This window comes from Malaclemys terrapin, chromosome 3 (genome assembly GCF_027887155.1).
Source record: "Malaclemys terrapin pileata isolate rMalTer1 chromosome 3, rMalTer1.hap1, whole genome shotgun sequence".
NCBI lineage: Eukaryota > Metazoa > Chordata > Testudines > Emydidae > Malaclemys > Malaclemys terrapin.
The window spans coordinates 141673935-141690492 of NC_071507.1; the positions used below are offsets into that span (position 1 = coordinate 141673935).

At 42.8% G+C, this 16558-nt stretch overlaps 1 protein-coding gene across 2 annotated transcripts in view; it reads left to right on the forward strand.

The window, feature by feature from the left end:
* Positions 1-16558, forward strand: part of RARS2 (arginyl-tRNA synthetase 2, mitochondrial) — a 70607-nt gene that overhangs the window by 36183 nt on the left and 17866 nt on the right. For both annotated transcript variants that reach the window (XM_054021412.1, XM_054021411.1), the window contains exons 11-17: positions 606-701; positions 1811-1871; positions 6909-6985; positions 7554-7678; positions 12173-12240; positions 12347-12456; positions 13344-13439. In XM_054021412.1, the coding sequence (XP_053877387.1) occupies positions 606-701; positions 1811-1871; positions 6909-6985; positions 7554-7678; positions 12173-12240; positions 12347-12456; positions 13344-13439 (633 nt within the window). The remainder of the gene's footprint in view (positions 1-605; positions 702-1810; positions 1872-6908; positions 6986-7553; positions 7679-12172; positions 12241-12346; positions 12457-13343; positions 13440-16558) is intronic.

A 16558-nucleotide genomic window follows, 5' to 3' on the forward strand; every position in this document is an offset into this window, starting at 1 on the left:
AGTTTTTCCTAATATCCAACCTAGACTTCCACCACTGCAACTTGAGACCATTGCTCCTTGTTCTGTCATCTGCCACCACTGAGAAAAGCCTAGCTCCATCCTCTTTGGAACCCCCCCTTCAGGTAGTTGAAGGTTGCTATCAAATCCCCTCTCACTCTTCTCTCCTGCAGACAAAATAAGCCCAGTTCCCTCAGCCTCTCCTCATAAGTCATGTGCTCCAGCCCCCTAATAATTTTCGTTGTCCTCCACTGGACTCTCTCTCCAATTTGTCCACATCCTTTCTGTAGTGGGGGGGCCCAAAACTGGATGCAATACTCCAGATGTGGTCTCACGAGTGCCGAATAGAGGGGAATAATCACTTCCCTCGATCTGCTGGCAATACTCCTACTAATGCAAAGGACATGTGAAGGAGTAGAGGGAAGATTCTCTGTGCACAAGAGGAATGAGACTGGTCCAAGAATAGCGGGCGGCATGAAGAAAGATCTTTTCTTTATGTATGTGTCATCTGATGCTTTTTCCTGTATTCTGTATTTCAATTCTGGTTTGCAGTTATTTTAAATGATGTTATGTGGTTGGGGTTTCTTTTGTTTGTTTTTCATTTTCAGCAAAGGAACAAGAGTAGTGGATCTTTCTGAAAAAAGAGACCTCTCATTGTCTTCCACTGTAATGCGTAGTGATGGGACATCTCTTTATATAACAAGGCAAGTGTCTCTGTCTATGCTACACTTTGGATTTAGTTCAGTGGTAAACTCTTGTGTAATTCGCATTAGTGGTCTCTTTGAGGGATTTAAACACTGGAAGCTTTTTGTTATAGGAACACTACAAGATATTGACTAGTCAATAATCTGAATAACTGAAGGTTACAGTGACAATATAACTATGGAGAGATAGGTAGTTACTTTAAAAAATGAAGCCTTGTTTTTCTAGATTTATTCTCTAAGAGTCCAATAGGAAATCTACTCTATTTATAGGACAATTTTTTTGTTCCAGCTATCAACCATATGAGTAGACTGAAAACAAAGCTATATTCTTTCTGCTTAACAAATAATTGACCACAACAAAGATTTTAGAAGAACTTGACTAGCACTCTTATTCATGAAGCGTGATGTAGACTAGCATAGTTTACTCTTCCACATCTTTATTGGCTCTGCAGTGCTGATAGCCTGCTACATCAATTGTTACCACCATCTTTCTGGCCTAGTCACTTTAGTTCATACCACAAAGCTGACAAAAATCAGACTTCTTTTAGTGTTTGGGTGGGAGGAGAGAGAGTGTGTGTGTGTGTGTGTGTGAAGAACTTCTTGAGAAAAGCTGCGTTGAAGAGGTGCTCTTCATTCAGTTCTGAGACTGTGGTTAGAGGTCATTCTTATCTCTTGCAGGAGTGAGCGCCATAGTCTATGTGAAAGTTCTATCTTCTCTGCTCACAAGATTCCCCCAGTTGTTTGATCATTTCACTGTCCCAGTAGGGACACAGAGACCAGATTTGTACTGTGCAAGAAGTCATTTTTCCTACTCGCTTTTCTGACCATAATCATTGAGTTTAAAAACAACAACACTGAATTCTAAAAATATGTAATGAACAAAGACCAGATGCTTACTCTTTTGCATGAAGTATACATTGATTCATTTAACCTGGTATTCTCTCTCTGGCAGTGGCTTCAGTACAAGGTGAAAACTCACCATAATGCACTTGTTCATTTTTACAGTCCCTCCCTTTCCACAATGGTAGAGAATTTTCCCAGCAGGCAACCCGTTCTAAATAATGAGGTGTATTTAGTTTGATTGAGAATTTCTCATTTATCTCTTCCAGAGATCTTGCTGCTGCTATAGACCGAATGAAGAAATATAACTGTGATACTATGATTTATGTGGTAAGTAATTTTAGATGCACACAACACCTTTTGAGTTTAACTCTTTTATTAATACAGGGCCTCTCTTGCTCCCAGTGTGACCGTGGCACATGGTACTTGGCATCACAATAGACACTTAGAGGGCCTCACTGCACAGCAGCTATTCCACACAATGGTTCTCAATCCTTTTTTGGTTCATGACCCACAAAATGGCTGAAAAATCATGTGGGACTCACCATCTTAAAAATTAATTGTAATTTGCTCAAAAATAGCTTTTACTCAATCAACAGGTCATTTTCCAGATAAATATTGTTATTAAATATTGAATCAAGTTAAAAGTTGATTCTTATAATTGTTTTAGCATATAATAGTATATTTTATTTCCTTTTAAAGTCATATTCTAAAATCCATTTACATAGAACTTTAATTTTTAAAGTCCCAGCATATTGTCACAAATCTGAATTTTATAGCTTGTTTACAGTACATCAGTTGCTCTATTGTTGATTCAGTTGGAATTGCACATCAAGAGCCGTTTAATCCATCTGGGCAAAGCAGTTGCAGACTTGGAGCATTTTAACAGCCTGCTGTTTTTTTAACATGACTTCAGCAGTATCAGTAATGGATAGTAGGATTACCTCCTTGTCTGTTGAGTAAAACTTCTTATTTTTAGCAATTCTAAAGATACAGCATGTGATGCCTTTAAGGTTTTTTCAGAGATAAAGGTAACCTTTTGAAAACCACTTTTTAGTATATGGAGTCAGTTAATGTCCTCTGGGAAGCAAATCTACAGGTTTTTTGGCATGCTCCTTATGATGTGTCTGGAGATGTCTATACAGCGTGCTTGGTATCATGCTTTCATTAGCCAGTATAACGTTACGTAATACAGTGCCTTTGGAAAAATCATTGGAGCCAGTAAATGTAGAACCAAAAGTCCAGATCTTTTTAGCTCTTCATTTTCTGGCTCCAAGGAGTTTCCATTAGCTTGTCTTCCCCTCTTGTGACATCAGAATAATGCGTTTTCCACCAATCGCAACATGCTGCATTCCTTGTCACCAAGGAGCTGCTTTCCAACAGAGAAACAATGCTCCAGAAGCTATGGACCTAGTTACTGATGTAGCAGTCGCTGATGTGTGCAGTTGCTCATCTATGTTTGCTCCTGTGATTGCCATGAATTACAAGAAAGCGACAAAGTGAAAATAATGAAACACTTTGCACCAAAAGAGAATGAAGGCTGAAATCGATAATAATGAGATGGACCAGTGCAGAGTCAGTGCCCTAACATAGCCTGAGAAAGTGGCCAGTCACCTCAACTTTTAGTAATTGTTCAGTCCTTATGTCTAACTTTCTTCTTCTCCCTGGCATAATCCTTATGCTCTTGCAACAAAAGCTGGAACCTGCGAGGTAACTAGTATGGCCATTGAAATTACAGTGTCTCTGAGAAGTTAGAAATGGAAATCACCTGCCAGGTCACCTAGTCCATCTCTCATCTGTACTCTTCTATAACAACAGATACATGAATTACTAATTCCAGCTCTGGAAATTCCTGGCCTGGGCTTGAAAAAGAATAAAGGAGAACAAAAATCATTCAGTTCTTGCAGTAGTGGTCTGTCAAATATGGCCTGTGGGGCTGTAGTTCAGGAGCAAACTAGAATGAAGGAGTGGTGGTGAATTCTGCCATCTTAACTAGGTGAGGGGACCTGCATCCCATGATGCCTATAGCAAACCTGTTGTTGAGTACAGAGAGAGGCTAATTCCAATGGGAAGTCTGTAACAGTCACAGGAGAGATGAATTGAAAGATGAGGAGAGCAGCAAATGTATATTTAATTTAAAATATTAATATTTGAGAGATGAGCATTATCTGTTACTAAGGAAAAAATCAAATGCACAACTACAAAATGGGGAATAACTGGCTAGGCAGTAGTACTCCTGAAAAGGATCTGGGGGTTATAGTGGCTCATTAATTAAATATAAGCCAACAATGTGATGCAGTTATGAAAAAGACTAATATTCTGGGGTATATTAACAGGAGTCTTGTATGTAAGACACTGGAAGTAATCGTTCTACTTGGCACTGGTAAGACCTCCGCTGGAGTACTGTGTCCAGTTTTGGGCACCACACTTTAGGAAAGATGTGGATAAACTGGTGAAAGTCAAGAGGAGAGCAACAGAAGTAATAAAAGGTTTAAAAAACCTGACCTATGAGGAAAGGTTAAAAAAAAAAAAAAAAAAAAAACTGGGTGTGTTTAGTCTTGAGAAAAGAAGGCTGACGGGAGACCTGATAACTGTCTTCAAATAGGATATGGGCATTAAGGGGTGTTATAAAGAGGACAGTGATTCAATTGTTTTCCATGTTCACTGAACTTTCTAACTATTAGGATAGTACTGAAATAGGCTTCCAAAGGAGGTTGTGGAATCCCTGTTATTGGAGGTTTTTAAGAACGAATTAGACAGATACCTGTCAGGGATGGTCTGTGTATACTTGGTCTTGACTCAGTATGGGGGATTGACTAGATGTCCTCCTGAGGTCCCTTCCAACACTTCATTCCTATGATTCTATGATTATACAGCATGTGTGTTTAAAATATATACATTTGTCTCTGGCCCAGTGTCCCAGAAGTGCTGAAATGTCACATAAGATCATAAGAATGGCCATACTGGGTGAGACTAATGGTTCATCTAGCCCAGTATCCTGTCTTCTGAAAGTCAGATGCTTCAAAGGGAATGAATAGAACAGGGTAATTTTGAATGATCCAATTTCCCTGTCACCCAGTACTAGCTTCTGGCATTCGGCGGCTTAGGGACACTCAGAGCATGGGGTTGCATCTCTGACCATCTTGGCTAATAGCCACTGAGGGACCTCTCCTTCATGAACTTATCTAGTTATTTTCTGAACCCAGTTATACTTTTGGCCTTCACACCATCCCCTGGCAATAAGTTCCACAGGTTGACTCTGTGTTGAGTGAAGAAGTACTTGTTTGTTTGTTTTAAGCCTGCTGCCTATTAATTTCATGTGGTGACCCCTGGTTTTGTGTTATGTGAAGGGGTAAATAACACTTCCTTCTTGACTTTCACTACACCATTCTTGATTTTATAGACCTCTGTCATATCCCCCTTTAGTTGCCTCTTTTCTAAGATGAACAGTCCCAGTCTTTTTAATCTCTCCTCATATGGAAGCTGTTCTGTACCTTCAAATAATTTTTGTTGTCCTGTATCTTTTCCAGTTCTAACATATCTTTTTTGAGATGGGGTGAGCAGAACTACACACAGTATTCGAGGTGCGAGTGTGCCATGGATTTATATAGTGGCAATGTGATATTTTCTTATTTCTGTCTTTTTCCTAAATGATTCCTAACTTTGTTAGCTTTTTTGACTGCCGCTGCACATTGAGCAGATGTTTTTAGAGAACTATCCACAATGACTCAAGATCTCATTCTTGAGTAGTAACAGCTATTTTAGACGCCATCATTTTGTAGGTGTAGTTGGGATTATTTTTTCCAATATGCATTATTTTGCACCAGGTCCGGCTCTACCATTTTTGCCATCCCTAGCGCAAAAAAAAAAAAAAAAAAGACCCTTGGACTGTGCCGCCCCAAGAATGGACGAAATGCCGCCCCTTAGCTTGTGCTGCCCCAGGCACGTGCTTCCTCCGCTGGTGCCTGGAGCCGGCCCTGTTTTGCACTTATCAGGGTTGAATTTCATCTGCTGTTTTGTTTGCCCAGTCACCTTTGGACTTAACTATTTTGAATAATTTTGTATCATCTGCAAACTTTGCCACTTCACTGTTCACTCCCTTTTCCAGATCATTAATGAATACATTGAACAGCAAAGATCCCAGTATCCCAGGGGAACCCTGCTGTTTACTTCTCTCCATTGTGAAAACTGACCATTTTCCTACCCTTTGTTTCCTGTTTTTTAACCAGTTATTGATCCATGAAAGGGCCTTCCCTCTAAACCAGTGGTTCTCAAACTAGGGCCGCCGCTTGTTCAGGGAAAGCCCCTGGCAGGCCGGGCCAGTTTGTTTACCTGCCATGTACACAGGTTCGGCCAATCACGGCTCCCACTGGCTGCAGTTCGCCGCACCAGGTCAATGGAGGCTGCAGGAAGGGCGGCCAGTACGTCCCTCGGCCCGTGCCGCTTCCTGCAGCCCCTATTGGCCTGGAGCGGCGAACCGCAGCCAGTGGGAACCGCGATCGGCCGAACCTGCAGACCTGGCAGGTAAACAAACCGGCCTGGCCCAACAGGGGCTTTCCTTACACAAGCGGCGTCCCAAGTTTGAGAACCACTGTTCTAAACCATGACTGCTTAATTTGCTTAAGAGCCTTTGGTGAGAGACCTTTTCTGAAAGTCCAAGTACACTATATCAACTGGATCATCCTTGTCCATGTGTGTGTTGACCCTTCAAAGAATTCTAATTGGTGAGATGCGATTTCCCTGTACAAAAGCCATGTTGTCTCTTTCCAAACAAATCATGTTCATTTGTGTGTCTGATAATTCTGTTATTCACTATGGTTTCAACCAGATTGCCTGGTATTGAAGTTAGGCTTAACGGCCTGTAATTGCCAGGATCGCCTCTGGAGCCTTTTTTTATGGGGGGATGACAGTGCTGGGGAGGCAGAGAATGTAGACCATAGCAAGGAATTGCCTTGTGGCTTTCAGTGGAAACCTTTTCAGCCAGTAGTGGTATATCATTATAGGCTTTCATGGGTTTCTGCCCAGTATTTGTATTGATGATGTAAATCAACCGCCAGTGACAGGGGCTTCAAGGCTCAGCCCTGGATATGAATGCATCCTTTCTGATGGGAGATTAGATAAAATGTATGAATTCAAAGGTGATATTTAAAGTAGATTAATTCAAAGGCCTGTACTAAAATGATATAGAATAAACTGTTTTAAAAAAGATAAAGTATTTTATCAGTAGTAAGATTCGAGAGTGGGTTGATGTCAAAGTACTTACACTATTATATATTTCAAATCCAGTCTGTTTTCCAGATCTTAGTTCTGCTGTCTCTCTACCTAAGCAGGGATGTCTTCTAAAATGCACTCATTTTTTCCCCTAAGACAGATAAAAGTCAAAACACTCACTTTGAACAGCTGTTCCAAATTCTGAAGCTCATGGGCCACCAATGGGCAGAAAGGTAGGTGTGGGTGTCATAATTGCTACTTTTTTATTGGGATGGAGATATATTAAAAAGGAAAAACGAGCAATGATAATCAGAAAACCTTTAATAGGCCCCTTGAAACTCCTTGGTATGAACAGTAAGGTACATAAAGCAAGAAAGGAGGAAATATTGCCCATCAAAGTCATTACACCTCTGTATCTGCACACTGTGTGCTCAAATAGTAATAATCTTAAGAGCTAATATACTTTTATGAGTGTAATATTTTACATCCTGCCTCTTCTTAGCTTATTGTACTGAGTCTTCTATATTAAAGCCTAACACAGCTGCTACAAAGTACCAGTCTCCTGAGCGTGTATGAATGACCAGGTTATCATAATTCTGGTCCTTTCTGTCTAATTATAAGGTGTGCATGGAGAGATGGTTTTTGAAGTGAGGTAATGATGACATTGCTGAGCTTTCTATGTTGAATGATGTTTGTTCAGCAGTTACTACTACAGCCTGGTTCAGGGCCCTGCCTAAACAAACATTGCAGGCATTTCTGTTGATTAAAATATGATTTTAGATCCTGCTGTTTTCAATGCAGGTGTCAGCATGTGTCTTTTGGGCTAGTGCAGGGGATGAAGACACGAAAAGGAGAGGTGGTTTTCCTGGAAGATGTTTTAAATGAAGCTCGCTCAAGGATGTTACAAAACATGGCTTCTGCAAAAAGTTAGCTGACTCAGGTTTTATTCATTTCTCTTAAAATATTCCCATGCAGATTACAATATCCCTTTCTCCTCTCCCCCCCACCCCATCACCCTCCCCCACATCCAGTAACCCAGAGCAACAGACTCTGATCTGTGTCTTTCCACCATCTGTGATGATATAAATAAAGTAGTAATAACACTTTGCCCTTCCATAGCTAGAATCTCAAATAGCTTTCCTGAAGCATAGGAGGCCATAGAGCTTGAAAAACATGGAATGAATGTTGCTTCACAACAACCCTGCAATGTAGGGAAGCTATTGCCCCTTTTGATGGATGGGCAAGGCACTTTTATCCTACCATGATGCCGCAAGTTAGTGGCTGAGCTGGGAACAGAACCCAGGAATGAATGGAATGTAAGCTCCTAAATCACTTTTGAAAATGGACCTTAGTCTTCTCACTCACACAGGCACTTCTAAAAGTTTTACCCGCTACCCTTAATCTTGCTCTGCCTCACTTCCTCACTTGTAAAATGGCAATAGTTGTTTGAAGTGTTTCATTAATGTTTGAAATGCTCAGATGCTGGGGAGGGCATTTCCAAAGGCACTTACCTGCCATCTGTTGCTTTGAAAATCTTGCCTATAGTGAAATGGGCTATTAGGTATCTCATTGTCCTCGCTGTTAAGACTCTGCACAACTCTGTGCTGCCTGCATTTCCATTCTTGTATCCTCGTTTCCCTCTACACCTTCTCACAAGCCTTATCTTCAGTAAAGTCCTCTCTCCTTAATGCTCTCTCTGTTCCCTGCTTACTCCTGAGGGAGTTCTGTGCCCAGAAATTAAAAATTCTGCACACAGTATTTTAAAATTCCGTATATTTTATTTGTCAAAATAACACAATATAATCACACCAGTTTCAATCATTTTGGTAATTTATTTCAAAATGCCTGTCAGCAAGTATGTCTGTAACAATACAGACAACAAAAAAGATTTCCCCCAGAAGTAGAGAGTTCAAGAAGCCTCTTCGACAACCCACTTCCTGTTTCTTTGTTATGCTTTTGTCGGGCCCTCATTCTGGGTGTATCACACATGCCAGCTGGGCACAATTTAGGGGAATAATAGGTCCTCCCGGTCTTTTAGTCAATTCTCATTTTTCCAGCCCCCATAGGGTTACCATATTTCAAGTTCCCAAATAGAGGACACTGCTGGGGGGAGCTGGAGGAGGGCTATAGTTGGGAGGTGCTGGAGGGGGTCTTTGGGTGGGTCTGCACGGGGACCCCCTGGCCCAGAAGCCCGCACCCTCTTCCCTTACTGAGCCCAGTCACAGGCTCTGCCCCACACAGCTTTGTTACTGTCCCACCGGGCAGAGATGGCCTGTACCTGCTGATAGTGGGGGAGGGTGTCACTTGAGTCATGCACCCCCATCTCCCTCCGGAGCATTCACCCTCCCTTATCCTCAGTCTCCCCTCCCAGAAAGCAGAGGCCTTTCCATGCAGCTCCCAGCTGTTGCTCCTACCTCTCCCCGCAGGGTGCAGCTTACTGACTCCGGCAGTTGCCGTGCAGGAAGGGAGCCTGGCCACAATATGTGACCAAGCAGGGCTGGCAAACCTGGGACCCACAACCCTGTCGCACCTCCTGCGCAGGCACACTGTGAGCTGCAGAGCCAGACTCGCTGGGGCCAGTGGCACCTAGCGGCAGTCAGCAGCTCTGCAGCACCAATTCTGTGGGGAAAAATGAAATTCTGCATAGAACATTAATTCTGTGCAAATTTTACATTGCAAGTGGTGCAGAATTCCCCCAGGAGCACCTGCTCCACTTGTGCCTCTGGACCTTTTTCTTGCTGGATCAGCCTCTCTTTCTGTGCAACAAACATCCACTGTCCTCTCCTTCAGATATCTCCTTATCATTTCTGCATAGTCTTTCATCATTGATTTACCTCAGCTGTGACTGCTTCTACCAACTCCAGCTTCCTTGAATTGTATGTGTCTTACCTCGATTGTGAACTCCTTGTGGCAGGAACCTAAGTTCTGTTTTGTAAAGCACCCTGTAAACCTATGGTACTAATACATAATAATTTCAATCATTATCTGATACTGTGGGATTTTAATACATTTTAATTTTGAGGAGAGGCTGAAAGGACATCAGCATAGAACCAGGGAATTGATGGTTTTTCAAAAAAATTTGCTTAAGTGCTCCAGGTTCCTGTAAATGCAGCAGACCTTGGGTGAGAGTCATCCTTGCAACTTCATGGCGTCAAACTCAGGATCAGCTGTGCTGCAGGGCTCTTAGCACCGATGCTGAAGGGCTTGCCATTCTCCCTGGGCTGAGAAAGTGGTGGGGCTGGAGATGCTTGTTTTTGTGTCTCGGTGGGGTAATTGTGAGCAGTTGGCCCTGTGAGTTTTCTAGTTACAGCAAGGGTTGTCTTCCCACTATGTTGCCAGGAAGAATTTGCTTATGATGGTGTTAAATACTTGGCTTGCACACTAGAACTAGCCCACTTAAGGTAGCTAACAAGCCCCTCTGACTGGCTTATGAAAGCTTGCATTCTGCAGAATATATTTAAAATATAAACATCTGCCCTTAGAGTTGCAAAAAAAATCCTTCCAGACATGAACAGTGTAACCAATGCAGAGTTGTCTTCCTAAGCAAGCAGGTGGGCAAACAGTTCTAAGTGATGTGAATCGCCCCCACTCATCGCGGTGGGGCATTAGCAATGAAACCCAAGGATGACACCTTGAAAGTTTTTTTTTTTTTTTTTTTTTTTTTCAAAAAAATTAAGGTGCACAGTTCTCACTAATTTGGACAATTACCTCAGCTGCATGTGCAAACCTGGTAACTGCGTGTGCAAATAGCCTAGCAAATGGCATAGATAAGTTCTAAATGTGCATCTTCGTTCCCACTGAGTGATGTGTTTAGATTTTACATAACGGCCATATCTTCCCCTCTGTCTTTGTGCAAATTTCCAACTGGGAGATCAGCTGTGGATGGAGAGTAGTGTACAGCTCTGACTTTGTAGACTTAGCCCATAGACCAGAATTAAAAAGGCCCTCTCCACAGAGTGTGTTTGGCAGCCTTGTGTCCTAGGAAACTGCACTAGGATCCTCCTGCAAATAGGAAGAAGAGACCTAGACAGAAGGCAGATATGATCTGAATTTAAAAATGGAATGTTTTAAATAGACCAAGAGTGTCACCACGTTAGGTGAAGTTAGTGAGTCCAAACACAATTTAATATATTGCCTGAAGATGTGGACTGGTGCACCTGGAGCTAACCTTCCTTCCAAAACACTGGTGATGTGTGCAGTCTCCGAATGTCTTTGTGAAGAGCGCTATGATCCCAGCTTAGCACTGTGTGATCTCACCTCTCGGGGGCAAATAGGAATAAAACAGTCCCTTTAGTGGATTGCTGCAGGAGTGAGAGAGCTGCTTGCTCACTGAAGAATTGCTGAAAGCAGTCACGAAATAACTTTCCAGCCAAGGTCCTTCCAACAGCTGCAGTGAAAACAGGTATCCTTTGTTAGCTTATTTATCAGTGATGTTTCAAGGCAGATAAATTAGTTTCACAGTGAGAGATTTAAGAAGTTCTGTCTAGGTAGCTTATCCAAGAGAAGGCTTAGTGGGGATTTGATCCCAGTCCGTAAGTACTCATGTGGGAGAAGATTTCTGATAATAGAAGGCTCTTTAATCAGGCAGGCAAAGACTTAATAAGACCCAGTGATTGGCAGCTGGAGCCAGACAAATTCAGACTAGAAATAAGGTTCACATTGGAACAATTTACCTACGAATGTGCTAGATTCTCCATCATTTGAGATCTCTCTGGATGTCTTTCTAAAAGATATGCTGTAGCTCAACCAGAAGTTATGGACTTGATGCCAGAATTACAGGGTGAAATTCAATGGCCTGTGTTACGTAGTGGGTCAGACTAGACTATCCCCTTGGCCTTAAAATCTATGAATCATATTGAGCATAAGAAAATAAGAACGGCCATACTAGGTCAGACAAAAGGTCCATCTAGCCCAGTATCCTGTCTTCCGACAGTGGCCAGTGCCAGAGGGAATGAACAGAACAGGTTATCAAGTTGCTCATTCCCAGCTTCTTGCAAACACAGGCTAGGGACACCATCCCAGCCCATCTTGGCTAATAGCCATTGATGGACCTCTATCCTCCATGAACTTACCTAGTTCTTTTTTGAACCCTGTTATAGTCTTGGCCTTCACAACATCCTCTGGCAAAGAGTTCCACAGGTTGACTGTGCACTGTGTGAAGAAATACTTCCTTTTGTATGTTTTAAACATGCTGCCCATTAATTTCATTTGGTGACCCCTAGTTCTTTTAAAGAAAGGTAGCCTCGATGTAAAAAGTTTTACATTCAGACTTTGTCGGCCCTTGCAGCCTGACAATTTGTTTTATTGCTGGTATGAATTTTAATCAAATCTGCTCTTCCACCAGCTGCTGTAGTTCTGACCCATGAACCAGTTACATTGTTGCAGATTTTCATCATCTGTTTTTGCTTGTATCTGTTCAGCAACTAAAGAACTGGAAAACCCTCTGGAGACTGCAGAAAAGATTGGGCTTGCAGCGCTCATAATTCAGGTCTGTTTAAACTGTCTTCTGATTATTCCTCCTTCTGTGAGAGACTATAAATTGGCACTGGGAACACTAGCTACATGATGCTGAATAGCAACTGTTATCATTTTAGGATTTCAAGGGTCTTCTATCATCCGATTATCAGTTTAGTTGGGACCGGGTTCTCCAAAGTCGGGGAGATACAGGCGTATTCCTGCAGTACACACATGCCAGACTCCACAGGTAAGAAGAGCCTTCCAGAGTGGAGAAATTTTCTGTTTTTATTAACGTCTATTTTACTCCAGTGACTGAGTAACATTTGTGATGAAGCCTTTCCTAAAGATTTGAATCTCTCATCCATTCAGTTGAGACCTCAGATAGGAAAACCAAGGAAAATGAAACTTGCAAGCCCTCTCCCTCTGGCTGGGGCAGGGGCATGGCCAGACGGGAAGTCCTAGTAATTCCTGGCTGCTGTAACAGCCGCTTGGGATGGCTGGTGCAAATTAGGGTATGGCAAAGACTGGCCCCCAGATCAGTGGTGCTCAGCTATAGTCAAGGAATCTGGCCTGGAGTCTTCTGGATCTGCTAAATACACCTTGCTACAATATTTAAACTGTGATTTGACTGAACTTTCACTAGCTGCAGTGACCAACTCCAGCCTTAATTATGTCCATTTGTGATCACACAAAATTGTATCTTAGGAAATTTTAAAAATCCATAGGAGAAATACCAAGATTGAAGATAAAGCACTCAGTCAGACTGTCGACATCAGCATTGTGTCATACTCCTGAATTGATTTTTTTTTTTTTTTTTTTTTTTATTCCAAAAAGGTCAAACTTGACTGTGCCCTTTTAAACTGTCATGTTCTTTCAGGGGAATTTTCTGTAAAGTTACTGACATGTATATTCAATGCTGGCTCAAGTAAAATAGCTTTTTTTCTTGGATTTAACTCAACTAGTCTAACTCAAATGTTTTAGTCAGCTTGCAAACAGTGTATCTAGATTCCAATTTTATTCTTCTTTAAGTGCACATTGGTTTTAATTCTTATGCAGCTTTGCTGGTGAAGGTTGTTTTATTTTTAAATTTACAAAAGCATTTGTTTTCTCACACTGGGCTCTTATGTTTTCTAGTTTAGAGCAGATGTGTAGGAACGGGCAATCAACTGACATTAATACAGCTTGTTTACAAGATCCACAGGCCATCTCAGTCCTTCAGCACCTTCTCAGGTATTTACTGTTTGTCTTTCCAAGAAGCAGATCCTTGGGGTTTGATGCCTGCATGTTGAATAAGTTATTAGTTACATGGCAGTGGAAGAGTAGAAATGAACATTTTAGGCAATAACTTGTTGGTCATTGGGCCTGTTGCACAAGCCCATACTTGTAATACACGTTTAGATGTAAATGAATGTGTTGATTTCGGAAGCTGAATGAAAAATGATCATGTGGGGAAAATACCTCTGATTAATTGGATGCCTCTTACTAATTGTTAATAGTATTAACAATATTGGGCGCCTGTAACTAATTGTTACTTAGTTGCTAATGAGTAAAGGTTAGTACAGTTCTTTTGTAAATGTAATAAGCTATATAAACATTGATTAGCATCAGAAACATAGACCTGGTGGATGGTATCTCTGGATCCCATGGGAAAAGGGGTGAGGAAATGCTCTTAGGAGGAGGGGAATGGAACATCCACCTACTTCTAGTAGCCATGAAGAATACCCACAAACCAATCCCTAATAATAGTACTTAGTTCGTATATAGTGCTTTTCATTGATAATTCTTAACATTCTGACAAAGCTGAGCAAGCATTATTGCCCCTAGTTTATAGGTGTGGAATCTCAAGCACAGAAAGGTGTGAGGACTTGCCCAGTGCCACACAGGAAGTCAATGGCAGAGCTGAATATAGAGCCCAGAATTCCCAGCTGAATGTCCTAGACCCTGCACCATGCTGCCACTCTTCATACCATCCTCCCTCCAGGCAGTCAAGAGCAAAAGCCTTCCTAGCGGCTTAAACCCACTTTCATTGCTTTGATTGTGGCCTTTGACAATATAACAAAAATACTTGGCCTTTGATCTGGTCAGGCTAAACATCATTAACCTAGATAATGTGTGTAGACCAGTGAATCTTTTGGGATGGTAGATTTGTGGTAGCACATCTTCCCTGCAGAAGCTGACTTATTCCACTTAACATAAGAACAGCCATATTGGGACAGACCAATGGTGCATCTAGCCCAGTATCCTGTCTCAGTGTCAGGTGATTCAGAGGAATGAACAGAACAGGCAATCATCAAATGATGCATCCTCTGTCCTCCATTCCCAGGTTCTGGCAGTCAGAGGATAGACAGAAGAACTCTTTAGGAGAGCTGCTCAAGAATTTTCAGACAAAGATAGGGTTTAGTCAGAAAATGCCAATTCGTTGAAACCAAAATGTTTCATGGAAACGTATCAGAGGGGTAGCCGTGTTAGTCTGAATCTGTAAAAAGCAACAGAGGGTCCTGTGGCACCTTTGAGACTAACAGAAGTATAGGGAGCATAAGCTTTCGTGGGTAAGAACCTCACTTCTTCAGATGCAAGAAGAAGAAGTGAGGTTCTTACCCACGAAAGCTTATGCTCCTTATACTTCTGTTAGTCTCAAAGGTGCCACAGGACCCTCTATTGCTTTTCATGGAAACATGTCAGTGTTGATGAACATTTGATGAAATACAGGGCAGCTCAGCCATGTGGACTGCCGCAGGGCTGCAGACCCAGGACTTCCAGGGTCCCCAGCTCTCAGGGCTTCTAGGCTCTCTGTCACAGAGCTGGAAACCCCAGCTCCCTAGCTCTGAGGCTCACAGCTCAGTTGTGGTTCCCAGGGCTTCTAGGCTTTTGGCTGAAGCTGGAACCTTGGCATTTGGCTCCCAGGGTCAATTTTAAAAAGTTTTAAACTATTTTTTTCTAATTTCCCTTCCACAGCAAATTTCAAAAATTTGTTTCTGTTCTGAAGCTGAACAGTTTTGTTTTTTTAATTTCCCATGGACCGGAAATTCTGACTTTCAGCCAGCTCTACTCATTAGTTTATTTCATGTGGCTAACAGATTGCAGTAGCAGAGACTAGCCTCTTCATTTAATAGCTGCTTGATAGTTCAGTGAACTAGCAACCAGCTGTGACAAAGTCAGGCCAGACGGCTACAAGAGGGTCTGGGAAATCCGATATATTAGCCTTAGAATGCTAAAGGTCCTTTTTCCTACAGGCTGATACTCCTAAGGGAATTGTGTCAAGAAATTAAAAATTGTGTGCAAAATATTTTACAATTCTGTAAATGTTATTTGTCAATAAATAAATGTGGCTCCAGCATGGCAGTGAGGAACACGGGCCACTGGCTGCATTGAGGTAGGAGATCACCCTGAAGCCCACATCTCCCCCAGTACAGGGACTCAGCAGTGAGGCTGCACCTGACCCTGACAGTACAAGGGCTGGGCTTGCTCCAGAAACACCCTGGGGCCCTGCCCCTCTGCACCAGGTGAGGGTGGGCAGGCTCAGCCCTGCAGGATCCAAGTGTGGAGGGGCTTAGTGTGGGGGGATCCAGGCGTGGGGTGAGAGGTTTCTGTGTGGGGCAATCTGGGTGCAGGTGGCTCAGTGGAAGATCTGGATGCACAAGGGCTCATTGGGGGGTTCCAGGTGTAGGGGCAATGGGACTCTGCAGGGGATCCAGGTGATGGTGGTTGGGCTCTTGGGGGGAGGGGGGGAGTCTGGGTGTGGGAAGATGGGGCTTGGCGGGGAGGTCTGGGTGTGGGGAGGTCTTGGTGCTGGGAGAGTGGGGCTTGATAGGGTGGGAGTCCAGGTGCAGCTGTTGGAGCTCAGTGGGGTGAGGGTCTGGGTGTGAGGGGCTTGTCAGAGGGGTCCAGGTCTATGGGGATAGGGCTTGTCAGGGTGGGGGTTCGATGGTCCTGCTTAATGGGGGAGCCCCAGCTGCTGTCCATCCCCCTCCCCATATTCCCACATTCCCTCCCCCTGCCTTATCCCATCCCTCATCCTTCCCCACTGTCTCTTCCCCCACCCCCCTCATCCCCACTTCCTTCATTTCCCCCTTACCCAGGCCCACCGTGGGAACTCACTGTTCCCAGTGCCGAAGATATTTGTGGGCCCCCTTGTGGAATGAAAGGGCCAGGGGCAAGAGCACAGAGGGCAGGGTGGATTTGATTTAAATCATGATTTAAATCACTAGTCAGGTAGACTCGATTTACTCATGGTTTTCTACATAAAAGTGCATTCTTGTTGGTTGTTATAACCTTAATACCTATTCTTCACAACTCAGAGATAGATGTTGGGGTTTCATTTTTAGAAGGTACACACTATATATTTTTAA